The sequence below is a fragment of the Stegostoma tigrinum genome, chromosome 2, assembly GCF_030684315.1.
Source record: "Stegostoma tigrinum isolate sSteTig4 chromosome 2, sSteTig4.hap1, whole genome shotgun sequence".
In the NCBI taxonomy this organism is placed as follows: domain Eukaryota; kingdom Metazoa; phylum Chordata; class Chondrichthyes; order Orectolobiformes; family Stegostomatidae; genus Stegostoma; species Stegostoma tigrinum.
Window position 1 is genome coordinate 82,102,583 of NC_081355.1, and position 23,936 is coordinate 82,126,518.

Sequence of the window (23,936 nt, forward strand, 5' to 3'; positions counted from 1 at the left end):
CAGTTTGATTGATTGGGAAAACATCCACTCACGGTGCTCCCAAATGTTTAGAGGCGGGACCACAAATCGGGTAGAAGACACTGGTAGGAGTAGCCTAGCTAATAAAATGTGAGGCTGGATGAACACAGCAGGCCAAGGAGGACAAAAGCTGACGTTTCGGGCCTAGACCCTTCATCAGAGAGGGGGATGGGGAGAGGGAACTGGAATAAATAGGGAGAGAGGGGGAGGCGGACCGAAGATGGAGAAAAGAAGATAGGTGGAGGGTCTAGGGTGAAGGGTCTAGGCCCGAAACGTCAGCTTTTGTGCTCCTGAGATGCTGCTTGGCCTGCTGTGTTCATCCAGCCTCACATTTTATTATATATGAGGTTAGTAGGTGCGGCTTGGGGTGGGAGGAAGGGATGGGTGAGAGGACCCCAAGCCGCACCTACTAACCTCATCCCACCTCCTTGACCTGTCCGTCTTCCATGGACTGACCTATGCCCTCCCCACCTATAAACTCCTCTCCATCTTCGGTCCGCCTCGCCCTCTCTCCCTATTTATTCCAGAACCCTCACCCCATCCCCCTCTCTGATGAAGGGTCTAGGCCCGAAACGTCAGCTTTTGTGCTCCTGAGATGCTGCTTGGCCTGCTGTGTTCATCGAGCCTCACACTTATTATCTTGGATTCTCCAGCATCTGCAGTTCCATTATCTCTGGTAGGAGTAGCCTGTCAGACCGCTAACATGAGCTACATGCGGAAGAGATCAGGAGCTAATGGGGGCATGTAGCGTTGACAACCTCTTTAAATTTAGCGCCGTTATTTGCACCATGATTAATTTAGAAGGATAGGTAGGAGGTTTAGAGGGGACTTGATTTCCACCCCCCCCCCCCCCAGTAGGGCGTAGTGATTTGGAAGGCAATACCTGTGAGAGTGGTTGAGGCGGGTAATTTCACAGTACTTGGATGAACACTTAAAGTGTCATAACTTTAAGGCTATGGGCCCGGAAGTGAATGTGTAGATTTAGTGTATTTTTCTCAGTCCAGACTCGATGGGCCGAACAGCCTATTTTGTAATATATGACTCTAAGGTGGACGTGTACTGTGCTACCAGCGATTATAACGGACTGATATCAAGTACAGTGAAGAGACAATAGTTGTGTCAAACGTCAGCACTGATTTAACCTGCTCCTGTGGCATTTCGATGCAAACGTCATCAATTATGATATTAAATCCCAATTGTGCTAATGTTTGTAAATCGCGGCCCATTAAGAATTTTATGACGGCTCAAGATAAATTATTCTACAGTTTTTTTGGGAACCCTGACAATTGGTAAACTGCCCTTACATAAATTATATTTTGGAACAAGTTTTTTTAAAATCAAATCGCTGTCTCGTAACTTTTCCAATCTACCGACAATAATGTGGCTTTTACCCTATTATTTCACACTAATTCTCTCTCTTCGCCAAGTAAATACTTCAACATTTTGCTGAAAGACATTTACACTGGACGCAGTCCCGTGTAGCCATTGAATTCCGACACAGTAGGCATACAGCTGTGCTATAAATGACATCACAGGGGAATCCTTTTTTGACCTTTTTGATGTGGTTTATCACAATATTCAAAGAGAAGTCTTGGCTAATTCTCTTACAGGGTCAGTGAGCCTATTTGAAATTTCACCCAGTGATCAATTGATAACGCCAAATATACAAGAGAGTTCCGGGACTCCAAATGTTAATTCTGGTTTCTTCCTCCTGGTAAATTTCTCCAGCAATTTTTGGTGGTTTTTTTTTCTTTCAGATATAGAACCCCTTCGGTTCTGCGAAATAGTACCATTGGAACAGGTACAAGATTCGTTCGATACCGTCAAAGGATGTAGAAACACAACTGTGGAATGATATTAGGATTAATTGCAATCCGGAACAGTATTTGTGTGTTCAAAGTGCAGGGGGTTGTGTTCGACGCCGCACAGGCTCCAGGTGGAAGTGACTGCGGAAAGAACAGTTAAAGTTTCCCGCCAAATCGCGGGACGTTCGTGGCTCGCGGGCTAACACAAAGGGGAGTAAATGGCGTACGATCTGGAGGGTCCACGTACGAGGATTAACACGAGCCTGGTCTCGCGGTTCACCGGGAGGGCCGTTTGCTTCGTTGGCAGAGTTCAGAAGGTAGCCGGAAATCAGCAACTGAAGGAGCAGTCAGTGAACCCGCCTGCCTTTCCCCTCCGCTCCTCCTTTCCCTCAGTGTTCCCTTCCATGCCCCTCTCTCAGTGTACCCCTTCATCTCTGTCCCTTGCTCAATGTTTGCTCCGCTCTCCCTCTCTCATTGTACCCTTCCTCCATACTGTCCACACCTCGCTCATATCCTCCCTCGTCCTCATTCACACAACACACTGCCTCTTCTCCTGGCCGACACTCCTTCCTGATCTCGCCTCTTCTCTGCTTTTCCCCTTCAACTAAATTAGGGTAAATAATTTTGTTCAGTAGTAGTGTTCCTAGGATCAGGAAAGATTGTTTTATTACAACATATTACTATGTATTGTCCACTTGACAAATATTTGTGATTTTGTTAATTAGGTTCATCCCTCTGGGACCTCCTTTGTTCTGTCAGATGGTGATGGGAAGAATGTAACAGTGGAAACGACTGATCCTGTAAGTGAATTTTAAAAATGAATGAAATGTTAGAAACACCCTGACGTGCATAGTTACTGCATGCCAGACTGAGTTGTTTTTTATTAAAGTTTTTTTAAATTCCAAAATAAAACAAAGAACTGCAGATGCTGCAAAATCTTCAACAAAACAGAACATGCCAGGGAATTTCAGTGATAATGGGAACTGCAGATGCTGGAGAATCCAAGATAATGAAATGTGAGGCTGGATGAACACAGCAGGCCCAGCAGCATCTCAAGAGCACAAAAGCTGGCGTTTCAGGCCTAGACCCTTCATCAGAGAGGGGGTTGGGGTGAAGGTTCTGGAATAAATAGGGAGAGAGAAGATGGAGAGAAAAGAAGATAGGTGGAGAGGAGAGTATAGGTGGGGAGGTAGGGAGGGGATAGGTCAGTCCAGGGAAGACGGACAGGTCAAGGAGGTGGGATGAGGTTAGTAGGTAGGAGATGGAGGTGTGGCTTGGGGTGGGAGGAAGGGATGGGTGAGAGGAAGAACCGGTTAGGGAGGCAGAGACAGGTTGGACTGGTTTTGGGATGGAGTGGGTGGAGGGGAAGAGCTGGGCTGGTTGTGTGGTGCAGTGGGGGGAGGGGAGGTTTCAGGGAATTTCAGCAGGTCTGATTGTATTTTCTCTCCACAAATGCTGACGAGATTTGCTGTGTTTTTATTTTCAGCATTTTCTGTGTTTGCTTAAACAAAACTTCACTCTTCGACAGACAAATTGGCAACTGCCAAAGCTGGAGAACTTGAGATAACAGGGTGTAGAGCTGGATGAACAGCAGGCCAAGCAGCATCAGAGGAGCAGAAAAGCTGACATTTTGGGTCTGGACCCTTCTTCAGAAGATTTCAAACATTTCTGAAGAAGGGTCCAGACCCGAAACATAAGGTTTCTTGCTCCTCCAATGCTGCTTGGCCTGCTGTGTTCATCCAGCCCTACACCTTGTTATCTCGGCTCCCTTTGACAACTGGGTACTGTTGCTATGTGACCAAGTGCAAGTAAAGTTCTGTCTTTAATTCTGACAATGTGCATTGTCCAAAGATGTTGCCAGATCTGAGTTTCTTCAGCATTTAATCTCAGATGTTAAGCATCTTCATTGTTTTGCTTTTGTATTGTTATAATGAAAAAAAAGTTTTAAAAACATGTTGCAACAGTTCCCATCAGTTTTATTGCAACACTGATAAATAAGTAAAATACTTAAAAACAAAGTTCCTGGAGAAACTCAACAAGTCTGCCATCTTTGGAACTGAAGAGCGGTGGAAAATTCATGGTTTTTCGCTGTTGCAAAACGCAGAACGGCAAATGGAATAGAACAGTAGATCAGGCCACCATTAGGGAGATAGGAAATCAAAAGTTTGACCTACGACACTTCCCTTCTATATTTCTCCACTATGGGCATTTACATCAGAGTGCTACAAATATTTTGGTGCTGCTGCTAGAAGTTATAGTTCCTAAAAGTACAGGAGGAAGTTGGAGAAAGAATCTGTAAAGTTGCTTGACAATCTTGTACATTTGCAATTGATGCATTATTGAACTGAACATGAGAAGGATAGTAAACCAAAGAGTTAAATTAAACTGCTGCAAAAAAAAATCCAAAACATAGTTATACACATGCACCTCTACTTTAAATCTTTGCTGCATATATGTATTTGTGAGCAATAGAATTAAGTTTTCACAATACTGCAGTACACAATTTAGATGTGAATTATTTTATTCTCTGAAAACTTTCACAAATCAGTTACATATTCAGGTCATCATTTAGTCTTTGACAGAGATGATTTCTATGCTCAATAATTCTTAATATGATCTGAGAATAGTTACCCAACATAGTGACCTGAATTTTGCAGTCAGGAGCAAATTATTGTTTGCAATTACAGCTGCTGTTGGAGTTTAGGTGGGTGTTTGCAAAGCAATATAATCGCTCAATAGAGAATTAATGACCTGTGTGAATGGAGAATCAAGAGTAAGGCCATTCAGTCAATCACATCGAAAAAACTGATATATGCAGAACAGGTGGCAAATTAAGACAACGGAAAACAAGATGGGATTGACAGGAATGAGATAGAAAGAAAAAGTTTTTAAAAATTAAAATAGAACTTCCAACAGTAATTTAAAATTTGAAGGATTAAGAAATCTTGCTCGTCAAGTAAATTTACAGTGTTAATTTTTTGGCAGTAATTAAGACTTAGCACACTACTTTTAAAAAAAAGTGTCTATCCAGTGAGTAACTATTGCAACTTTACATCCTTCTGTCAAAAGGGAATGCGATGGCCTAGTGGTATTATTGCTAGACTATTAATCCAGAGACACAGATAGTGTTCTGGGAACCCAGGTTCAAATCCCACCATGGCAAACAGTGGAATTTGAATTCAATAAAAACATCTGGAATTAAAAATCCAAAGATGACTGTGAATCCATTGTAGATTGTCAGAAAGACCCACCTGGTTCACTAATGTCTTTTAGGGAAGGAAACAGCCATCCTTACCAGGTCTGGCCTACATGTGTTTCTAGACCCACAGCAGTGTGACTCTTAACTGCCCTCTGGGCAATTCGGGATGGACAATAAATGCTGCCTGGCTGGTAACATTCTCATCCTGTGAATGAATAAAGGAAAGAGCTACCTGGATAGTGTAGCTTCTGGAGAAGCAGGGTGAAATTGGACAGCAAGTTTTTGATTTCTATGTTTTAAGGCAATGTGCAGAAGTCAGAAGTTGCCAATGATTTTTTCCATAGCTGTGAGCATCATTTTTCTTAGTAAAAACATCAATAACTGGAATAAATGGGGCATATCCAATGCATGAGGTCCATGCTTGCAGTCCTGCAGCATTGTTCACCACTATTCATGACTTAATTAAACAATTAACAGAAGGAGCAGTTTCTAAAATGATCCAATGCTAGCAAATATCAACATGTAAGCTAAATACAAGAGTCAATTGTTTGCAGCCATCATCAACCAAAAGTGAAAAATGGGTCATCTGTCTGAGACTCTTCCTTGTGTCCCCAGCTGGATGCATGAATTTTCAGTCAATTTGGTTAATTCCATCTTACATTAAGAAACGGTCGAACAGTGGATACAGCAAAGGCTGTAGGCCATATAATAGCCCTGCTGTTCAAATTGATCCAGTACAGCTACAACAGTGGCATCAATCCAACAATACGAAAAATTGTACTTCTTGGTCACAAAAGAGTAAATACAGTCTGGTGGATCATTATCCCATTAGTCCATTTCTTAGCGACAGAAAGTTTCATCAGCAGTGAGCCCATGAGAAAAATGTGCAAAGCAAAAATCTGTTTACTGATGTCCAAAGGAATTCCAGATCTCACCGAAAGCATTTATCCAAAAGATATAGCTTCAAGAGGCAAGGTGAAACCAACTGTCCTTGACATCATGCAGCATCAAGGAGCCCTTGTAAAACTGAAGCCAAAGGAAGAAGTGTAGTTGTTTGGGGTCAGTCAGAGACCCAGTATATATTGATGCAGGAGTTCCTTGGGATAGATATTTTTAATCGACCTTTTCAGGGATGTTATGACGCACCTCTGGAGCATGTGGGACCTGAACCTGACCTTAATTCTGAGGCAGGAACACTACCACCACATTGAAAAGCCACAGGATAGATAGTGTGTGATCAACCAGTTCAGAGATGGGGTTTAACACCTCCAGAGCAGGTGTGATGTGAACCCGGGTTTCCTGGATCAGACTGATGGACACCACCACTTTACCACAAAAGCCCCCAGTTCCTTAGTGTGATATCCAAGACTCAAAAACCTTCAGCTGCTTTACAAAAGATCTTACTTCATTCAATCAGAAGTGGATATGCTTGCTGAAGATTCCACAATGCAAATTAAAATGAACAAGTTCCCATGTACAGGTAGTCGTCATTTAAAGCTATTGTTTCATTTCTGAAAATCACAAGTTTCCAAGTGAAACTACATTAATTGAAGCAATACGCCTCATAGGAATCACTTTAAAGTCAACGTTAGGCCCTTGTGAACATTTGTTTTCCTGGAAACATGCACAGTTTAAAATATTGTACCATATGTGTGTATTTATAGCTGAAGTAACTTGCCAAATTAAACTCGGGATTACTAAATATAAAATAAACAGCCATATTTTGTTTTTTGGAAAGCTTTTCCAATTTATTGGGCTCCATCTAATGTCAGACATTGATCATTGCGGGTAATCAACTTGTCAGAACTACCTGAGTCAACCAACCACTGCTACTAGATGGAGTTGAGGACTTCAGTGCAGAGCGAAGAGCAGCTGAAGAATAGATCCAGGACAAAGGTGACAAAAAAAACAAGAGGGTAAGGGCAGGCTCAGGAGTTGGGCTGCGAATGGGGTTGGAGCCGGACCAGACCAAACCCTCTCAAAATATATTAAGGAGATAGCCTAGACCCTAACATTTTCTTATTTTAAAGGTAAATGTAAGTGTTGCATACCGAACATAATTTGATTTGTCAAACTACTTGACTTTAAGCAAAACACACTTAATTTTTTCACTACAGTTAAAATTAAAAATAAAAGAATTGCCTTAACTATAACTTATCTAAATGTGTAACAAAACAATAATATATATTATTACTAATGTTCCAATATAGTAACATTCCATAAACACACCTGTGGTAAAGACAAGGTCAGTAAAATAGATTGTGTCACATGCAATTCTGGTAACAGGAAGAGACCCTAGCTTTTAGCTATAACAGAGAGAGAAATAAGAACTTCCACATCCACCTTCAAGATTCCAGCAACTGCAGAAAGCTAAAACTAAAACTCCTGGTTCTGTGGGAGTTTGACCCCACTCATTCAAGCTGCTTCTGTTGTTCTAACTTTTAAAATAAAACGCAAGGCCTCACAAGCTACTTACTTTATTAGACTTGAGTAGATCGCCAATTACCTTTGTCCCAACCTTTCTTCATTTAAACAATTGACAGAATATACCTCTTAAAGCCATTGTATCGCCACAGGAAGGAGCAGCTGAAGTCCCTGGTTGCAGTGGACATAAGGAACTTTAAGAATGGAGGATGTGAACTGGAGTGGAGCAACATTTTCTCTAACCTGCACAACCACTGGGAGGTCCCATGCTTGCTGATCAGTCTGCTGGTGTTTCCAGAACTTGATGCTACACGTGGACCTCAGCAGCAAAAACAAATTGCAGGGAGCTTTGGATTTGGAGTGGTAGGGGTGAGGGATTTCAGAACTCAGATCTGGAAAGAAACATGGGCAAACATCTTCTATGTATTGCTGCTTGCAACGGCAAAGACTTAAAGCAAAAAATTAAATGAATATATATGTACTACTTACTCAACAACATTAAAATGAAACAATATTGAGTGAGTCAAATTTCAGTGGGGACTTGCTGTACTGAACCAGTCTGAGTTCACAGACAACTGAATCAGGATGTAATTCAGCCTGTGTTGATAAGTGGCAAGTAATAATGTCAGGTTGTGACAATTTTCAACAAGAGAGAATAAAATTGACCCCCGTGGCATTCAACAGCCTTTCAACATCAACTTCCCTATCATCAACATGCTGGATTCCGATTTCCAAGAGAAAATTGGACAAGCTACAAAAACACCAAGGCTGGGAATTGTGCAGTTAGTAACTTCCCTCATGACTACTCTAAGTCTGCCCACTATATGCAAGGCACAATTCAGAAATGTGATGGAATACTCACTGCTTGCCTGGCTGGGTGCAGCTGCAGTAACATCCAAGGCAAAGGAGTCTGATTGACTGGCACCCCAACCACCACTTTGAACATTCACTTCCAGCAACACTGGTGCATTGTGGAGCACTGTGTACCTTTATTTCACCAGAAGTTTATAGGGGTCTCGAGGTCAATTCTTGGAAGGATTGTAGATGAAGATATCCTCACTGTATTTAAAGAATACTTGGATATATAGTTGAGTTGTTGAAACCTACAGATGATGAACCAAATGCTGCAAAGTGGAATTGGGCTGGATCACACTTTTCTAGTTTGACACAGACACAATGGCCAAAGACCACCTTCTGTATAATGAAGTTTCTGATTCTCCCGTATATGAACAAATGCAAACTTTGTTTTAACTATTTTTAATGCTGTTTTGTAGCTTGATGAGGAGTTGAGTGGAGTCATTGAAGTGGTTGGAAAAATCACTCCAAAAGCCACCATCCAGGCTGCATATTACGCTCCTTTCCGAGAGGACAAAAACAGTTTTGGTATGTACGGCAACATGAATTTGTTGTGAAATCTTTCCAAAAGCAATCATTTTGATCAAGTTATATAGGTTGATTTTTTTTTTAAAAAGACTTGTTTTGTAAGACTACACATTGTAAGAAGATTGGGGTAAGTGGGGCTTATTGATGTCCTATTGATGTTATTGTCACAATAATCAGTGTTAAAGCTTTGTTTCGTTGAAACACTTTTTTGTCTGCAGATTTTTCATTTGATTAATATCAATTCTTTGCATTGTTTTCTTCACTTTTGTTTAGTTCTGAGGCTTACTAAGCCTGTTGCTTTCTATTTATACTGTTGGAAATACATACTGTGTATAATGTATTACCATTTGGGAATTTGAATTTTTTAAGTAGAGATAACAGAATTAAGTTGCAGTTCTTGTAGGTTTTTGTGGAGGTCAGAATGTCATTTTAAACATTGAAGCAAATACAGTTTTCAAGAAAGCATGTGACTTCAGTCGAGTGCCTAGCTGTGTTCCTGTGATGTTAAATAATGAAGTGTTTACAAAGTGGAACCTTTAATGATATCCAAAGACAACAGATCAGGGGCCACTTGTTTTTTTGAGTTCAGTTCAGAACCAGGTTTCAGTTCAGAACAGTTTCACTTTAGCAAGAGGGCATTCGTTTGAGATGTTTACACGTTGAAAGTTTTGTACAAGTTTTCAAACAGTCAGAACTGAAAAGACGTTTAGTCCATCAGAGCAGAAAAAAGTTCTTGGCAATCAAAACTGGAAAGACTAAGTCAAATAAGAAATTAGACTCAAATTAGGAATGATACTTAAGCTTTGAGTATCAGGAAAGGATATTGCTGAGGAAAGTAGTTCAATTGTCCTTTTTGCTGGCGATTTTTATTTTCATTTTGTATAATAAATTTGTATTCTTTTGATAAAAATAGTGAACATGTTCTGATACAAGCCATCAAGGGATTAATTGCAAAAGTGAAACTTACAACCTATCATGTCAGGTTTTACTCTGGAATCTGACATTTCCAGCACTACCATCATCTGGGATCATAATGATATAACAACACAAAGTTGCAATAATGTAAGAGTCCTGTGAATTTTAACAAAATGTTGTCAGTGTTCCCCAAACAGCACCAGTTTGATAAAGCTGCTGGGTAAGCGGCCCTAAACCCAAGTGTAGAGATGATGCCAGACATTGTTGGGAGAGGTTCAGATGAGCATGCTTTCTTCTGTTCAAAGGAAGTTGCTGGCCCCTTAAACATCAGTACTCATTACTAATGGCGATTCTTTGTCCTATGTATGTCAGAATTAGTCATTCTGCTTGTAAAATGACATGGCCTGCTAAATACACCTGACACCTGGGAAGTAATGTATAATCTAATGTACTATGCTGTGGACTAGCTCCCTCTTTTTTTTTACATTTTCCACGTTGATGTAAACTTTTACTATGCTTCGACAATGCACCTTGCACCTCAGGCTTTGAACCTTAAAGAAATACAATGCCCTTATGTGACTTGCTGTTGAAAGATCCACGGTGGAAATATTGGAACAAAATGTAACATAAAGCTTTTACAGAAAAGGAACAATATTTAATCCACATTAGGAACTGGGATAAAGTATAAATTTAAGGGAGTAGAAGAGAGATTTGTTAATGGGTTCTCCAATGTGTCCCCCACAACTCTGTATTTCACAGGTCAAACACTTTGGGATTTGTGTAGCACAGCATGGTGTAAGATGGCCTCATCAGCAAACTTATCAAGCCCATCCATTTGTTCATTTTGCAAGCTTGATACACAAATAGGGTAGAAAGCATCAGAGCTGTCCTGTAAGACACTGGCCCTAAACCCCACCTCTTTGTCCGTTACATTGATGACTGTGTCAGCGCCGCCTTGTGCTCCCACGAGGAGCTTGAACAGTTCATTCACTTCACCAACACCTTCCACCCCAACCTTAAGTTCTGCTGGACTATCTCTGATACCTCTCTCTCCTTCCTGGACCTCTCTCTTTCCATCTCTGGCAACCACCTGGAAACTTATATCTACCTCCTTTCAACATCAACTTCCCTATCATCAACATGCTGGATTCCGATTTCCAAGAGAAAATTGGACAAGCTACAAAAACACCAAGGCTGGGAATTGTGCAGTTAGTAACTTCCCTCATGACTACTCTAAGTCTGCCCACTATATGCAAGGCACAATTCAGAAATGTGATGGAATACTCACTGCTTGCCTGGCTGGGTGCAGCTGCAGTAACATCCAAGGCAAAGGAGTCTGATTGACTGGCACCCCAACCACCACTTTGAACATTCACTTCCAGCAACACTGGTGCATTGTGGAGCACTGTGTACCTTTATTTCACCAGAAGTTTATAGGGGTCTCGAGGTCAATTCTTGGAAGGATTGTAGATGAAGATATCCTCACTGTATTTATCCCACAGCTACCTAGAATACACCTCCTCCCACCCACCTCCTGCAAAAATCCCATCCCCTATTCCCAATTCCTTTGCCTCTGCCGCATCTGCTCCCAGGATGAGGCATTCCACTCCTGAACATCTCCAATGTCTTCATTTTTCAAGGACTGCAACTCCACCCCCCACCCCTCCTCCCCGCCCCAGTAGTCGAGAACACCCTCAAACTTGTCTCCTGCGTTTCCGGCAATTCATCCCTCACACCCCCTCCCTGCAATAACAACCAAAACAGAATCCTCCTCGTTCTCACGTACCACCCCACCAACCTCCGGATCCACTGCATCATCCTCCAACACTTCTGCCATCTGCAATCCAACCCCATCACTGAAGACGTTTTTCCAACCCCACCCTTACCTGCTTTCCAGAGGGACCATTCTCTCCGAGACTCCCTTGTCCACTCCACACTCCCCTCCAGCCCCACCACACCCAGCACTTTTTTTCCCCTGCAACCACAGGAACTGCTACACCTGCCCCTACACCTCGCCCCCTCACCCCCATCCCAGGCCCCAAGAAGACTTTCCACATCAAGCAGATGTTCACCAGCACATCTGCTAATGTGGTATACTGTATCCGCTGTTCCAGTTGTGGCCTCCCCTACATCGGGAAAACTAAGCGGAGACTTCGGGACCGCTTTGCGGAACACCTACGCTTGGTTCACACTAAACAACTGCACCTCCCAGTTGTGAACCATTTCAACTCCCCCTCCCATTCCTCAGACAATATGTCCATCCTGGGCCTCCTGCAGTGCCACAACGATGCCACCCGAAGGTTGCAGGAACAGCATTTCATATTCTGCTTGGGAACCCTGCAGCCCAATGGTATCCATGTAGACTTCACAAGCTTCAAAATCTCCCCTCTCCCTACTGCACCCCAAATCCAGCCCAGTTTATCCCTGCTTCCCTAACCTGTCCTTCCTCCCACCTCAAGCCCCACTCCCATCTCCTACCAGTCTCATCCTGCCCCCTTGACCTGTCCGTCCTCCCTGAACTGACCTATCCCCTCCCTAACTCCCCACTTACACTCACCTTTACTGGTTCCATCCCTGCCTCTTTGACCTGTCTGTCTCCTCTCCACCTATCTTCTCCTGTATCCCTCTTCTATACGCCTCCCCCCTCTCCCTGTTTATTTCAGTGCCCCCTTCCCTTTCTCTTTCCCCATTTCTGAACAAGGGTCTCGGCCCAAAACGTCACATTTCCTGCTCCTCTGATGCAGCTTGGCCTGCTGTGTTCATCCAGCTCTACACCTTGTTATCTCAGATTCTCCAGCATCTGCAGTTCCTACTATCTCTATCCTGCAAGGTAATGGATGTCCTGATCAGTTCAATGTGCATCACACAAACTTGCAATGGGCCAAAGTCTGTTGTTATGGACCAAACCGAACCCCCTTCAAATATATCAAGGAGTTAGCCGAGACCTTAACTATTTTTTATTTAAAGGCAAGCTGTGTTCCTGATGTAATTTGATTGGTTACACTACAATACTTCAAGCAAAACACCTTTTATCCTTTACAGTTAAGTACAAACAAGAGAAAGAAGAATTGGTCTAACTTTAACTCTGTTGGAAAACTTAACTTGATAATAAATTATTTAACAACTAAACAGCAACTGTTCCAAAATCGTAACATCATAAACATACCCTTGGCAAAGGCCAATCCAGTAAAATACATTGTCTCTCGCTCATGTAATGTAATGTTTCTCCAGTCTAGGAAGATAGAACATCAAGAGAAAATTCTGGCAGAGAGAGAGAAAACTCAGCATTTTGCTGCAGAAGGGAGCAATGTATTGCAGCTTCAAAACCCTAACAACTACTCAATGCTAAACTAAAAATCCTGATTTTGTGGGAGCCTGATTCTGTCCGTTCATGCTGCTTCTATCGTTCCAACATTTTAAAAAAATCCAAGGCCTGACAAGTTGTTTTCCTTATTGGTTCATCACCTCTATCTCAACTTCTTTTCATAAGACAAAACCCAGGACAAAGTATATTTTTTAAAGCCAAAGTGTCATCACATGTCCCCTCTTTTAAAAAAAAAATCAAGAAAACAAAGGTAGCTTCATTTTTAAAAACCTTTAGCCTTATGCTATTAGTACACTAAAATACATACACTTTATATTTACTTTAATCATGCAAATATTGAATACTACAGTCTATTTCAATTCATTTTATCCACCACTGAACTCCTTCATCTTCCTTCACAGTTGTGACAACGCGCCAGCAATTACATTCTCTCATTCTGCCATGTGTATAATTTTCAAATTAAATGGCTGTAACAAAAAATCCATCTAAACAGTCTGGCATATTTAACTTTAAATTTTTCCAAAATCTCTAAGGGGTTTTTATCAGTATATATAATTATCAGAGACACATTACTGGCAATGTAAAAGTCGAAATGTTGCAATGCCAGCACCAAACTCAAGGTGTCGTTAGTTGTAGAATATTTCTAATGATGAATATTCAACATTTTGGAAAAATATCCAATGGGTTTTTCTACTTCCTCATGATCCTCTTGCGGTGCTTATCACAGCTCTTAGGCTGTCAAATGCCTTCTGCCATTCCTCCATCCACTGAAACTTTCTTCAACAAGTCAGACAGTGGAGCAACTGCTCGACTAAAATTTGGTACGAATTTTCGATTTTAAAAAAACTCAGTCTCAAGAATTGTAGTACTTCCCTTTTCATCAATTGTATGGAAATTCCCCGACAACCTTTGTTTTCACATCCTGTGGTGCCATTTGTCTATGTCCAGTGATTATGGCCTAGGAACGTGACAGGCTTTTGAGAAATCCCTCGTAGCCAAGTTTATCACTAAGCCTGCTTTCTGAAGTTGATTGAAGAATTCCAATAGATACTCCAAATGTTTCCATGTGTGGCTAAAAATTACCAGATCATCTGTGTACACCACACAGTTGGGTAATCCTGAAATGACTTTTATTGGTTAGTCTTTGAAATGTAGCTCATGAATTTTACATACTAAATGGCATAACTTTAAACTTGTAAACGTTTTGTCACCATGCTAGGTGACATGACCGGTGGAGCCTCCGATGAGTCGATACTACTCTACTCTGCTTGATGTTTATACTGTCTGGTCTATTATGGTGAGTAACTTCACCTGAGGCTCCACTAATGATGTCACCTAGCATGGCGACAAAACATCTGAACGAGATCAAACCAATTCAGCAAGCAAGTTAACAACTTCATTTGTAAGTCCGTTTTGTGTCATGAAAGCCAAAATTTCCTTCGCTCTCTCAGATAAAGGTACTTGCTACTGTCCTTTGAGTAAGTCCAGCTTTGAAATGTAAGTTGCATGTCCAACTGAGTCACATAGTCTTTCAGTCGTGGAGTAGGATATGAATCAGATTTCATAACTACAATTTTGCGGTAATCAATACATAAATGTTGGGCCTCATCTGGTGTTGCACCATGTCTATGGGTGAGCTCGATTTGCTGCAACTTGCTTCGCTTATGTTGTCGAGCATGCTTTCAATCTCCTTCAACCTGTCCCAATTTTAGAGGGTTAACTCTATTAGAACATTGCTTAATTGGAACAGCATTTTCTATCTCAACATATCATGCAGAATCAAGTTAGTACTTCCTAGTTTATTCTCACATATCTCTTCATATGATTGTAATAATTCTTTCAGGTCATTTTGATTTTTCTGTGGAATGTAACTCAAAAAGTTATCCAAATTTTTGAGAACATCCTCATTGTCAAATTGAATTTGACAAGTATCAAATTAAAATTTACCTGGATGAAATGACCAGTCGTGATTATAACAACATTAGAACAAGCAATGACTAGAAAGGTTTTTATGGCCGGGGGGGGAAATATTATCCTCATGGGTTAACTGGGACAATTTATAATTTCTCATGTTAAATATTTCTAAAAACCTTAATGTATGTATGTTAAAGCGCAACATGATGTGTGGATTATGTACTGCATGAATTAAAGACTAAAGGTTTTTCAGCATCCGTGCTTGTTACGAGACAAAGAACTGAAGAAATATTCAAATCAATGTACAGAAACCGTACAAGTTTATTTTGTAGTGGTAAAGTATCAACAAGAACATAAATACTAAGACTGTCGAGTCTGCTCTGCTATTATGCTCATGGCTGATCTCCTTAGCCTCGATTCCATTTTCCTGCCCACTCTCCATGACCTTTCAACCCATTTCTAATTAAAAATTTGTCCAGCACCTCCTTAAGTTTACTCAATGTTCAGCATCTGTTCACTCGGTGGCAGTGGACTCCACAGATTCACAATTCTTTGACATAAGTTCTCCTCATCTCAGTTTTCAATCTGCTATGCTTTATCTGAAAACTTTCTGGATTTCTCTACAAGAAATATTTTCATCTACTTTGTCACTTCATTTTAAGTACCTCCAAGAGCTGTCCTCTCAGCCCATCTTTTCCATGCTGACCCAAAGACACCCAGATGCCCTTTCTAATCTTACTCCACAAGTCCCATAGCCCTGCAACTTTGGGCACTTGAGGTGCAGATCCAGTGACTTAAAAGAATTTAGGGTCTTTGCCTCCACCAACTCAGGCAACGAATTCCAGGCACCCACCACCCAATGTCTAAAAAAGTGTTTCCTCACGTCCCTTCTAATCCTCCTGCCACTTGGCTTGAATCTATGACTCTTGGTTTTTGAACTCTCTGCCAAGGAAAAATGGGTTCCTCCTCTCTATCTCTGCCCCTTAAGAATTTTGTATTGCTCAATCATATCACCCCTCAGCCTCTCTGCTCCAAGGAAAACAACCAGCTCTAACCAGTATCTTATACAATTTCATCATTATATCCCTACTTTTGTATTCTATACCTCAGCTCATGATGGACAGCATTCCACATGCCTTCTTTACAACCTCTTCTTAAAACCACTCATCTCTGGAATCAATCTCACGATTCTCTGAACTGTTTCCAATACAATTACATCCCTCCTCAAGTAAGGGACCAAAACTACATACAGTATTTCAAGTGCAGTTTCACTAATGTATAGTTCTAGCAATACTTCCCTTTTATACTCTTATCCTTTAGCAATAAATGTCAGATTTCCTTTTGCCTTCCTTATTACCTGTTGCATATAGTTTTCCACAATATATGCAAATCCTTCTGCACTAAAGGTCTCTGTAGTTTCTCTCCGTTTAGATTAAAAAGTTGCCTTTCTATTTCTCTGACCAAAATGAATAACATCACACTTATCCATATTAAATTTCACCTGCCAAGTTTTCCCTATTCAGCTAACATATCTGTATCTCAGTGTCATAGTCATACAGCAAGGAAACAGACTCTTTGGTCCTACTCATCCATGCTAACCATATTTCCCAAACTAAACTGGCCCCACTTCTTGCATTTGGCTCATATCTCTCTCAAACTTTCCTATTCATGTAGCTGTCCAAATGTATTTTAAATGTTGACTGTACCTGTATCTACCACTTCTTCTGGCAGACTATTCTACATATGAACCACACTTTGTGAAGTTACCCTCAGATTTCTTCTAAATTTTTCTTCTCTCACCTTAAAAAATATGCCCTCTGGTTTTGAATTTCCCTACCCCAGGGAAAAGACCATCTATGCCCCTCATAACTTTATAGACCTCTACAAAGTCACCCCCAACCTCCAGCTTCTCCCAACAACTCAAACCCTCTAATCTTGCAAAGTCTTGCAAATCTCTTCTGAACCCTCTCCAATAACATCCTTTCTACAGCAGGGCAGACAGAATCGTACACAGTGGCCTCACCAATGTCTTTTACAAACTCAACATGATGTCCCAATTCCAAAGTGGTCTAAGCTTTGAAGGCAAGCATGCTAAATGCCTTCTTAATCACCCGGTCTACCTGTTACGCAACTTTCAAAGAACTACATACCGGAGCCCCTAGGTTTCTTTTTCAACACCACCAGCCAGAGCTGTAACTATTATTCTTACCAAAGTGCAGTGTATCACATTTATCCAAATTAAACTCCATCTATCGTTCCTCAGCCCATTGGCCCAATATATAAACTTTCCTTTGTAATCTTAGATAACCTTCACTGTCACGAACAAAAGATAGAAGAATCGATATAAATTTAACTCTGTTGGAAAACTTAACAGAATAATAGATTATTTGACTACTAAACAGCAATTGTTCCAATATAATAACGTCCCATAAACACACCCTTGGCAAAGACATATTCAGTAAAATAATTAGAGATAGTAGCAACTGCCGATGCTGGAGAATCTGAGATAACAAGGTGTAGAGCTGGATGAACACAGCAGGCCAAGCAGCATCAGAGGAGCAGGAAAGCTGACGTTTCGGGTCTGGACCCTTCTTCGGAAGATTTCTGAAGAAGAGGGCAGACCCAAAACGTCAGCTTTCCTGTTCCTCTGATGCTGCTTGGCCTGCTGTGTTCATCCAGCTCAACACTTTGTTTCAGTAAAATAGATTGCTTTACATGCAATATTTCTCCAATTCTGGCAGAGAGAAATGTATGGCAGCTTCCACAACCAACTTCAAAAGCCCCCCATTAGCTATTTGTAAACTTCTGATTGTGGCCTACTTTCTGATCTGTTTTTGTGTTGTTTGGTTATCATACCTTCTGTGCCTATATTCAAGTCATTTATATTGCTTGTAAATAGTTGGGCCCAAGGACCCTGTGGCAGCCCACTCATTACATTTTGCCAACCAGAAAAACATCCATTTACTCCTAACCGTATGTACTCCTTACCTTGTATGTTGATCTTTCATGAGGCTCCTTATCAAATGTCTTCTGCAAGTCCAGATATAGCTACAGGATCCCTGTTATCTTTCTTCTTACATTTTCAAAGGACTCTATCAAACATGATTTACCCTTCATAAAACTATGCTGACTGTGATGGATTGCATTTTGACTTTCCTTAATGGATTCTAACAATTTCCCAGTGACATGTTAAACTCCGAGATCTAGAGTTCCCTATTGTCTGCCTTTCCTTTTTGAATAAGGGTGTTATATTACCGTTTTCTAAACCACTGGAACCATTCCTGCATCGAGAGAATTTTGGAATATTGTAACAAATGGAACCACTAACTTTGTTGCCACTTACTCTAAAATGTTAGGATTTAGGCCCTGGGGACTTGATGTTCTAAAAGGACAATTTGTAAAATTTATTTTTTAATGCTTCTTTATCGCTAATTAGGCAGCTTGAAATGCTTATTTTCTGCCTCCAACATCTGAAGTTGTTAGGTGTTCTCTTAACTGGACTGTTTACATATCCTGGTGGTACATGTTGCACATGAATTAATAATGATGGGCACCTATGACAACTTGGATATGGCAAAGACCTGTACTGTATTGTCCAGTGTAAATTATGTAAAATATTTAGGCTTCTATTATTTAACAAATGCATGCCAATGGCATGATACCTTGAGAGGCAATATAGGATGTTATATGATGGTACGGTACCAAAGAGCAGGTATTTACATAGTTACGTTATGCTCTCCACTATCATCAACAAAAAAAAGTTACCCAATTAGATAAAAGCACAATACTGCAGGTGTGGGAAAGTTTAAATAAAAACAGAAAATACTGGAGATATTCAGCATGCTTGGAGAGAAACCAAGTTAGCATTGAGTCCAAAGCCACTTCTTTGATTCTGTATGAGTCTTTGAACTTGAAACACTAACTCTGTTTCTGTCTCCATAGATTCTGCATGGGTGCTCTGGTTTCTTCTCACAATCCAAAGATGTGTAGGCTAGGCGGATTGGTCATGGGAAATGTAGGGTCCTAGGGTAAGGGAGTGGGAGGCCTGTCGGAGGGTCGGCGTGGATTTGATGGGGCAAATGACCTGCTTCCACTAGTTGAGATGTTGTATAGCACACTTTGGAACTTCCTGAAGCTGTGGTTAGATGCAGATGTAAATGCAAGTTTTTTTAAAAATTTCATCTTGAGCAGCTGGTCACCAAATTCAAATATGATGTATTTTTCTGTGCACTTCAATTCAGGTGTAGCCATTTAGACTCTACAGTTTGTCACACTAACTTCTTTCCTCACTTTGTTTTTCAGATCTCCACCTTTACAATGAAGCCCTGAATATCATACATGAGTTTCCACAGTACTATCCATTTGGTGTTACAGGAAGTGGTTGATTTCCTTTTTTTAGTCTGCAAAGACATTACCATGTGGGAGATAAGATCTCAACTGTCCAATTGAACATCTGATATAACTTATCATTTTACTCCAGATTTGTCAATATAGTAACCTAGGTCTCTGGAATCTCTTATGTTTGAAATGAAAGAAAAGGTGTGATGGAGTCACTTATAGAATACCGAAAAACTAATTTTTCAAAGGTATGCATTTGTTGAAAGATAATTTTACATGGATTTTTAAAGTCAAGGGAGTTCAGCACTTCAGAAATTGATTTTTTTTCCCCCCATAAGTAGAGCTTACAAATCATAGTACTTCACCCCCAGGAAAAGTGAGTAAAATGTAAACATTTAAGATTCATAAATGATGGTGATCTAAAATATACTGGTTTACTAATGGTTTGTTGTAGTCCAATTTAAAACAAAAGCTTTTTGGAAAAAAGTTTTATTGGTGACATTTGGGTTAAAACATTGTGACCAGATTACTATCAATGAATGTATTCATTTGTTTGAACATCAGTAACGACTAACTTTTTTGGTATTTCTGAAATGCTGCTTTATGATTGTACAGTTTTCAGGGCAGGACATAAAATAAAGTCAAGTACTCTGTATAATTGCTGTGTTGGGGATCATAATGAGTTTATTATACTGTACAAATGCTTATTAGTTTGCTTTCTTTGAGTGGTACAGATTTCAGCTTGTGTTATTTGGTACTATCGACTTGAGTATTGCTGAAAAGAGACTTTTTGGCAAAAGTTTGTCTTCACTAGGACAATACATGAGAAACACAAAATTAGAAGATAGAAAACAATTATACTGGTTGAGAGGAGACTGGCGAGTGAATTCTAATTGAAGTGTTATAATGGAAAATGCACCAGGCACGTTTAAAGAACATACAGTATAAATATTTTCACTTCACTTAGGTATTACTTTTCATTTGTCCTGGTGAATACAAAATAAAATTGACAATATTAAAAATGGAAGAATGACATCATGAAATTGGTGTCATGTATAATACAGAACCAAAATTTGAATATCTGAATATACTATTTTACTACCATAAGCTGAGAAACATCCACCACAAGTACACATAAATGTGATTTAGGAATAGTAAATCATTGATCTCATTTCAAAAAATGTGGCTAATCTGTTTGTATTTTGAATTTCATATTTACATTGAACCCCAATAAACCTTTTGATTCCCCTGCCTGCCAAGAATCTGCCTACCTCCACCTTAAAAATATTAAAAGGCCCAACATCAGCCATCTTAGGAGAGAGTTCCAAAGTCTCTTTTTTATTTTTGAGGGTGGGGTGGGGAGTGTTTGGGTAGAGACTTCACTGGCTAGAAAGGGAGACTCCAAATTTTTAAAATAGTGAATCAAGTCAGCCCCCACTCAACTGCAGTGGAAACAAGCCCAACCTGCCTTAGACATCCTAATTTCAGATATCAATCTAGTAGACTTCCCCTGGACCACTTCCAATGCATTTACATCCTTCCATAAAAGACCAAAATTCCATGCAGTAGCCATGATGTGATCTCAAAATACCCAATGTAACTGAGGCAAGGGAGGTGGTAACAATGTAGAAATGTCAATGCTCTAGTAATCTTGAATCCCAGGTTAAAGTTGCGGGCATGTAGTTTTGCATCCTATCGTGGCAAACTGTGAAATTTGAGTTCAAGTTTTCTACTTCTGAGTCCCAGATATTTGGTAACATGATTGATTGATTGTCAATGGGCAGTTGAAGATAGGCAGTAAATGCTGATCTGCCCAGTAACACCCTCACGTTATGAATGGACCCTATGTATCCTTTTAACTTCTTTAGTTAATCACAGATGGGGAACAACTCTATCCTCCCCTTACTCATCTACTTACATTGTGGTCAGAATATTTAAAAGATTTTTAATGGTGGTGGATATCAGACTGTCAGGCTAGTTTTTTTTTCAAAAAATCTAAACTTTCATAAATTTGACTAGAAAGCTTGTAATATTCTAAACACTTAGTGACAGAGCTCAGGCAGAACCTCAGTACATTATGATTGAATTTCATGCTCATGAATCTAGGTACTGATTTCATATCAGGTGATATTTCATTCTTTAAACTATGCACATGAAATAAAGAGAAAAAACCTCCAAACTTCTAAAAAGTTGTAGGTTTTTTTTGAAGGAAAAACACGTACACTTTATTTACAAATTTGAGACCAATTAAAAATAGAACATCTTTGATTTTAGGCACACACAGTATGAACAGTAAATGCAGTTTATACATTGTGCAGATTACTTTTTTTACAACGCAAGTAAATTAATATGTCCAGTATTTTTGCACATTGAGAATTTATTTGGCAAAGTTTCATGGCCATGGCCGTATTAGGTTTTAACAATTAAATTGCCAAGCTGAACCTGATTTTAGGTCATGAATTAGTATTTATCTAAACAGTTATTGCTTTACTAAAAAGGACCATATGCCTCAAATATATCTGCATAGAAATGAATAGATGGTATTCCCTATTAAATTTAATAATAGATTGAATCACAGACTACAGTCTTTAACAATATCACATGAAGGGAGAATTTAACAGATCAGTACTGATGTGTGAAACAGAAGTAACGGAGACACCTTCAGTGTGCAGTTATTCCTCTTTGCAGTATTTAGAATTATGTAGAAATTCAGCAGGTTGTGGAGTGAGATAAATTATAAATGGAATAATACACCATTCTTGAATTTGCTTAATGCCATATTTTAGTGGCATATCCTCTATTTTCAATAATACCATTTCCCAGAACTGAAAAACGTACAAATGTGTACAACATACATCCAAGCAATACCTTGTTAAGTGTCTCATTCTGAAAAACTGCATTCAGTTGTTCTCATCAAGTTAAAATGACTGTACCGTTCGAGACAAAGTACAAACATTGGTTCATTTTTAGTGGCAAGTTCAAGTACTATTTCAATGTCATCCGGGGCATTTGCTGGATGGTGGTCAGAATCTCAAGTCATTTCCAGAAAAATCTTGAAATGAAGTGGACCAGCTCCAAAAACATGACACTCAAAATATATTTCTGCTATACAGCACAAAAATCATTCAGGCAAACTGCCAAGATGTTGGAAGTTCTTTTTTATTACTTAACAGCAATGATTGCTCAGGGACTGAAGGTACACATGAAGGTTTTAAAAAGGACAATTTGAAAAACAGTCCCTTGAATTTGTGCCTTCTAGCTCTGGGACGTTTCTGCTGGGATGAGGTTTCCAGTTGTATCCAACTGCATGCATTTACAGGTACAGGCTGACACTGGACATTCATGATGATCCCTGTGGGAGAAGGATGTCAAAACAGCAGCAATAAAGATTTGAACTTGGAAGGGAAATAATGCACAAGACTCAAAGTGATGTGTAGCATGTTAAACTTTAAGCTATGGACAGTTTAAGTTATCTTGAATTTGATCCAGCAATCGTGATTCATCGTGAACAGTGCATTCTAGACTTGGTGCAGAATGGGTTGAGGAAAAATGACAACAAGAATAAAAATAGTTTAAAGTTTAAGTTTTACTGTATTAAAACTAATAGAAAGAATGAGGAAAAATAACCTTGCACCTTGTCAATACAGGAATACCCTTTTTTAAAAAAAGTATGAGGCAGACAAGTAAGTCCCAACCAAGAAAAGATTAAAAGTTGAAGTTTCTGGGTTGGCAGTCACTAACCTACTTTGCTGATATCAGCTATCAGCCAGCAGATAAAACATTGCAGAGAAACAATGTATCCCTGTATTTATTTCTTTGGCCCAGAAAGTAACAGTAGCAGTACAGAAACTGTCCACTAAATCCAATTCTGTATAAGTGTCTTTCCTCCATGTTAAGTCCCACACTCCCCAAACTTTAACTTTTCACCTTTAAAAACAATCAACGATTCTCTTTTTGCCCAAATTAAAGGCTGCTGCAAGAAACACACGAAAACTCCACATTAAGATTTTTGATCACAACCAGTTTATAATCAACTTGAATTCTGGTTACTTATTGTCTTAACGCTCCACCATTCAATCACGGCTGATGTATTTCTCAACTCTATTTCCTGCTTTCTCCCAATAACCACTGATCTCCTTACTAATAAGAAACCTGTCTCAATATTAACTATGTCTTGAATGACTTGGCCTCCACATGTTCACGCTGCACTGAGCTCCACAGGTTAACCACCCTCAGGTGAAGAAATTCCTTCTCATCTCAGTTCTAAAAAGGTTATCCCTTCACTTAGAGGGTGTGCTGTTGGGTCCTTGTTTCTTTAACTAGTGGAAACATCTTCACATCCAATCTATTAAGGTCTCTCAGAATTCTCCAAGTTTCCATCAGGTCCCTCTTCATCCTCAAGCTCCACCGTGTACAGTCCTCAACTGCTCTGCACATGACAAACCCTCCTCTGGAACCCCACCCCAGCAAGTACAGCCTTAGATAGAGGGTTCAAAACTGCTTACAATACTATATGACCAGAGCCTTACACAGCCTTTGTGGTACATGTGTTTTTGTATTCTAGCTTTGTTGAAATGATTGCTAACATTGCATTTGCAATCCTTCAGATTTCCAA

The 23,936-nt window shown here is 39.9% G+C and overlaps 2 protein-coding genes across 3 annotated transcripts in view; one reads left to right on the plus strand and one right to left on the minus strand.

Moving 5' to 3' along the window:
* The first annotated feature begins 8 nt into the window (after nt 1–8).
* On the plus strand, nt 9–19,979 carry rpa3 (replication protein A3). Of its 2 annotated transcripts, none has more exons than XM_059655022.1 (5): nt 9–83; nt 1,776–2,140; nt 2,549–2,623; nt 8,721–8,829; nt 19,286–19,979. In XM_059655022.1, the coding sequence occupies exons 2-5, from the start codon at nt 2,042–2,044 to the stop codon at nt 19,366–19,368; spliced, it is 366 nt and encodes a 121-aa protein (XP_059511005.1). In that variant the 5' UTR covers nt 9–83; nt 1,776–2,041; the 3' UTR covers nt 19,369–19,979. The 2 variants fall into 2 exon arrangements, with proteins under 2 accessions (XP_059511005.1, XP_059511001.1); XM_059655018.1 differs by lacking the exon at nt 9–83 and adding an exon at nt 561–694.
* The window catches only part of mios (missing oocyte, meiosis regulator, homolog (Drosophila)), a 46,755-nt gene continuing 42,109 nt past the window's right edge, over nt 19,291–23,936 (minus strand). Inside the window, exon 11 of the mRNA XM_048548661.2 lies at nt 19,291–22,673. Within this exon, the coding sequence (XP_048404618.1) occupies nt 22,577–22,673 (97 nt within the window). The 3' untranslated portion in view covers nt 19,291–22,576. The remainder of the gene's footprint in view (nt 22,674–23,936) is intronic.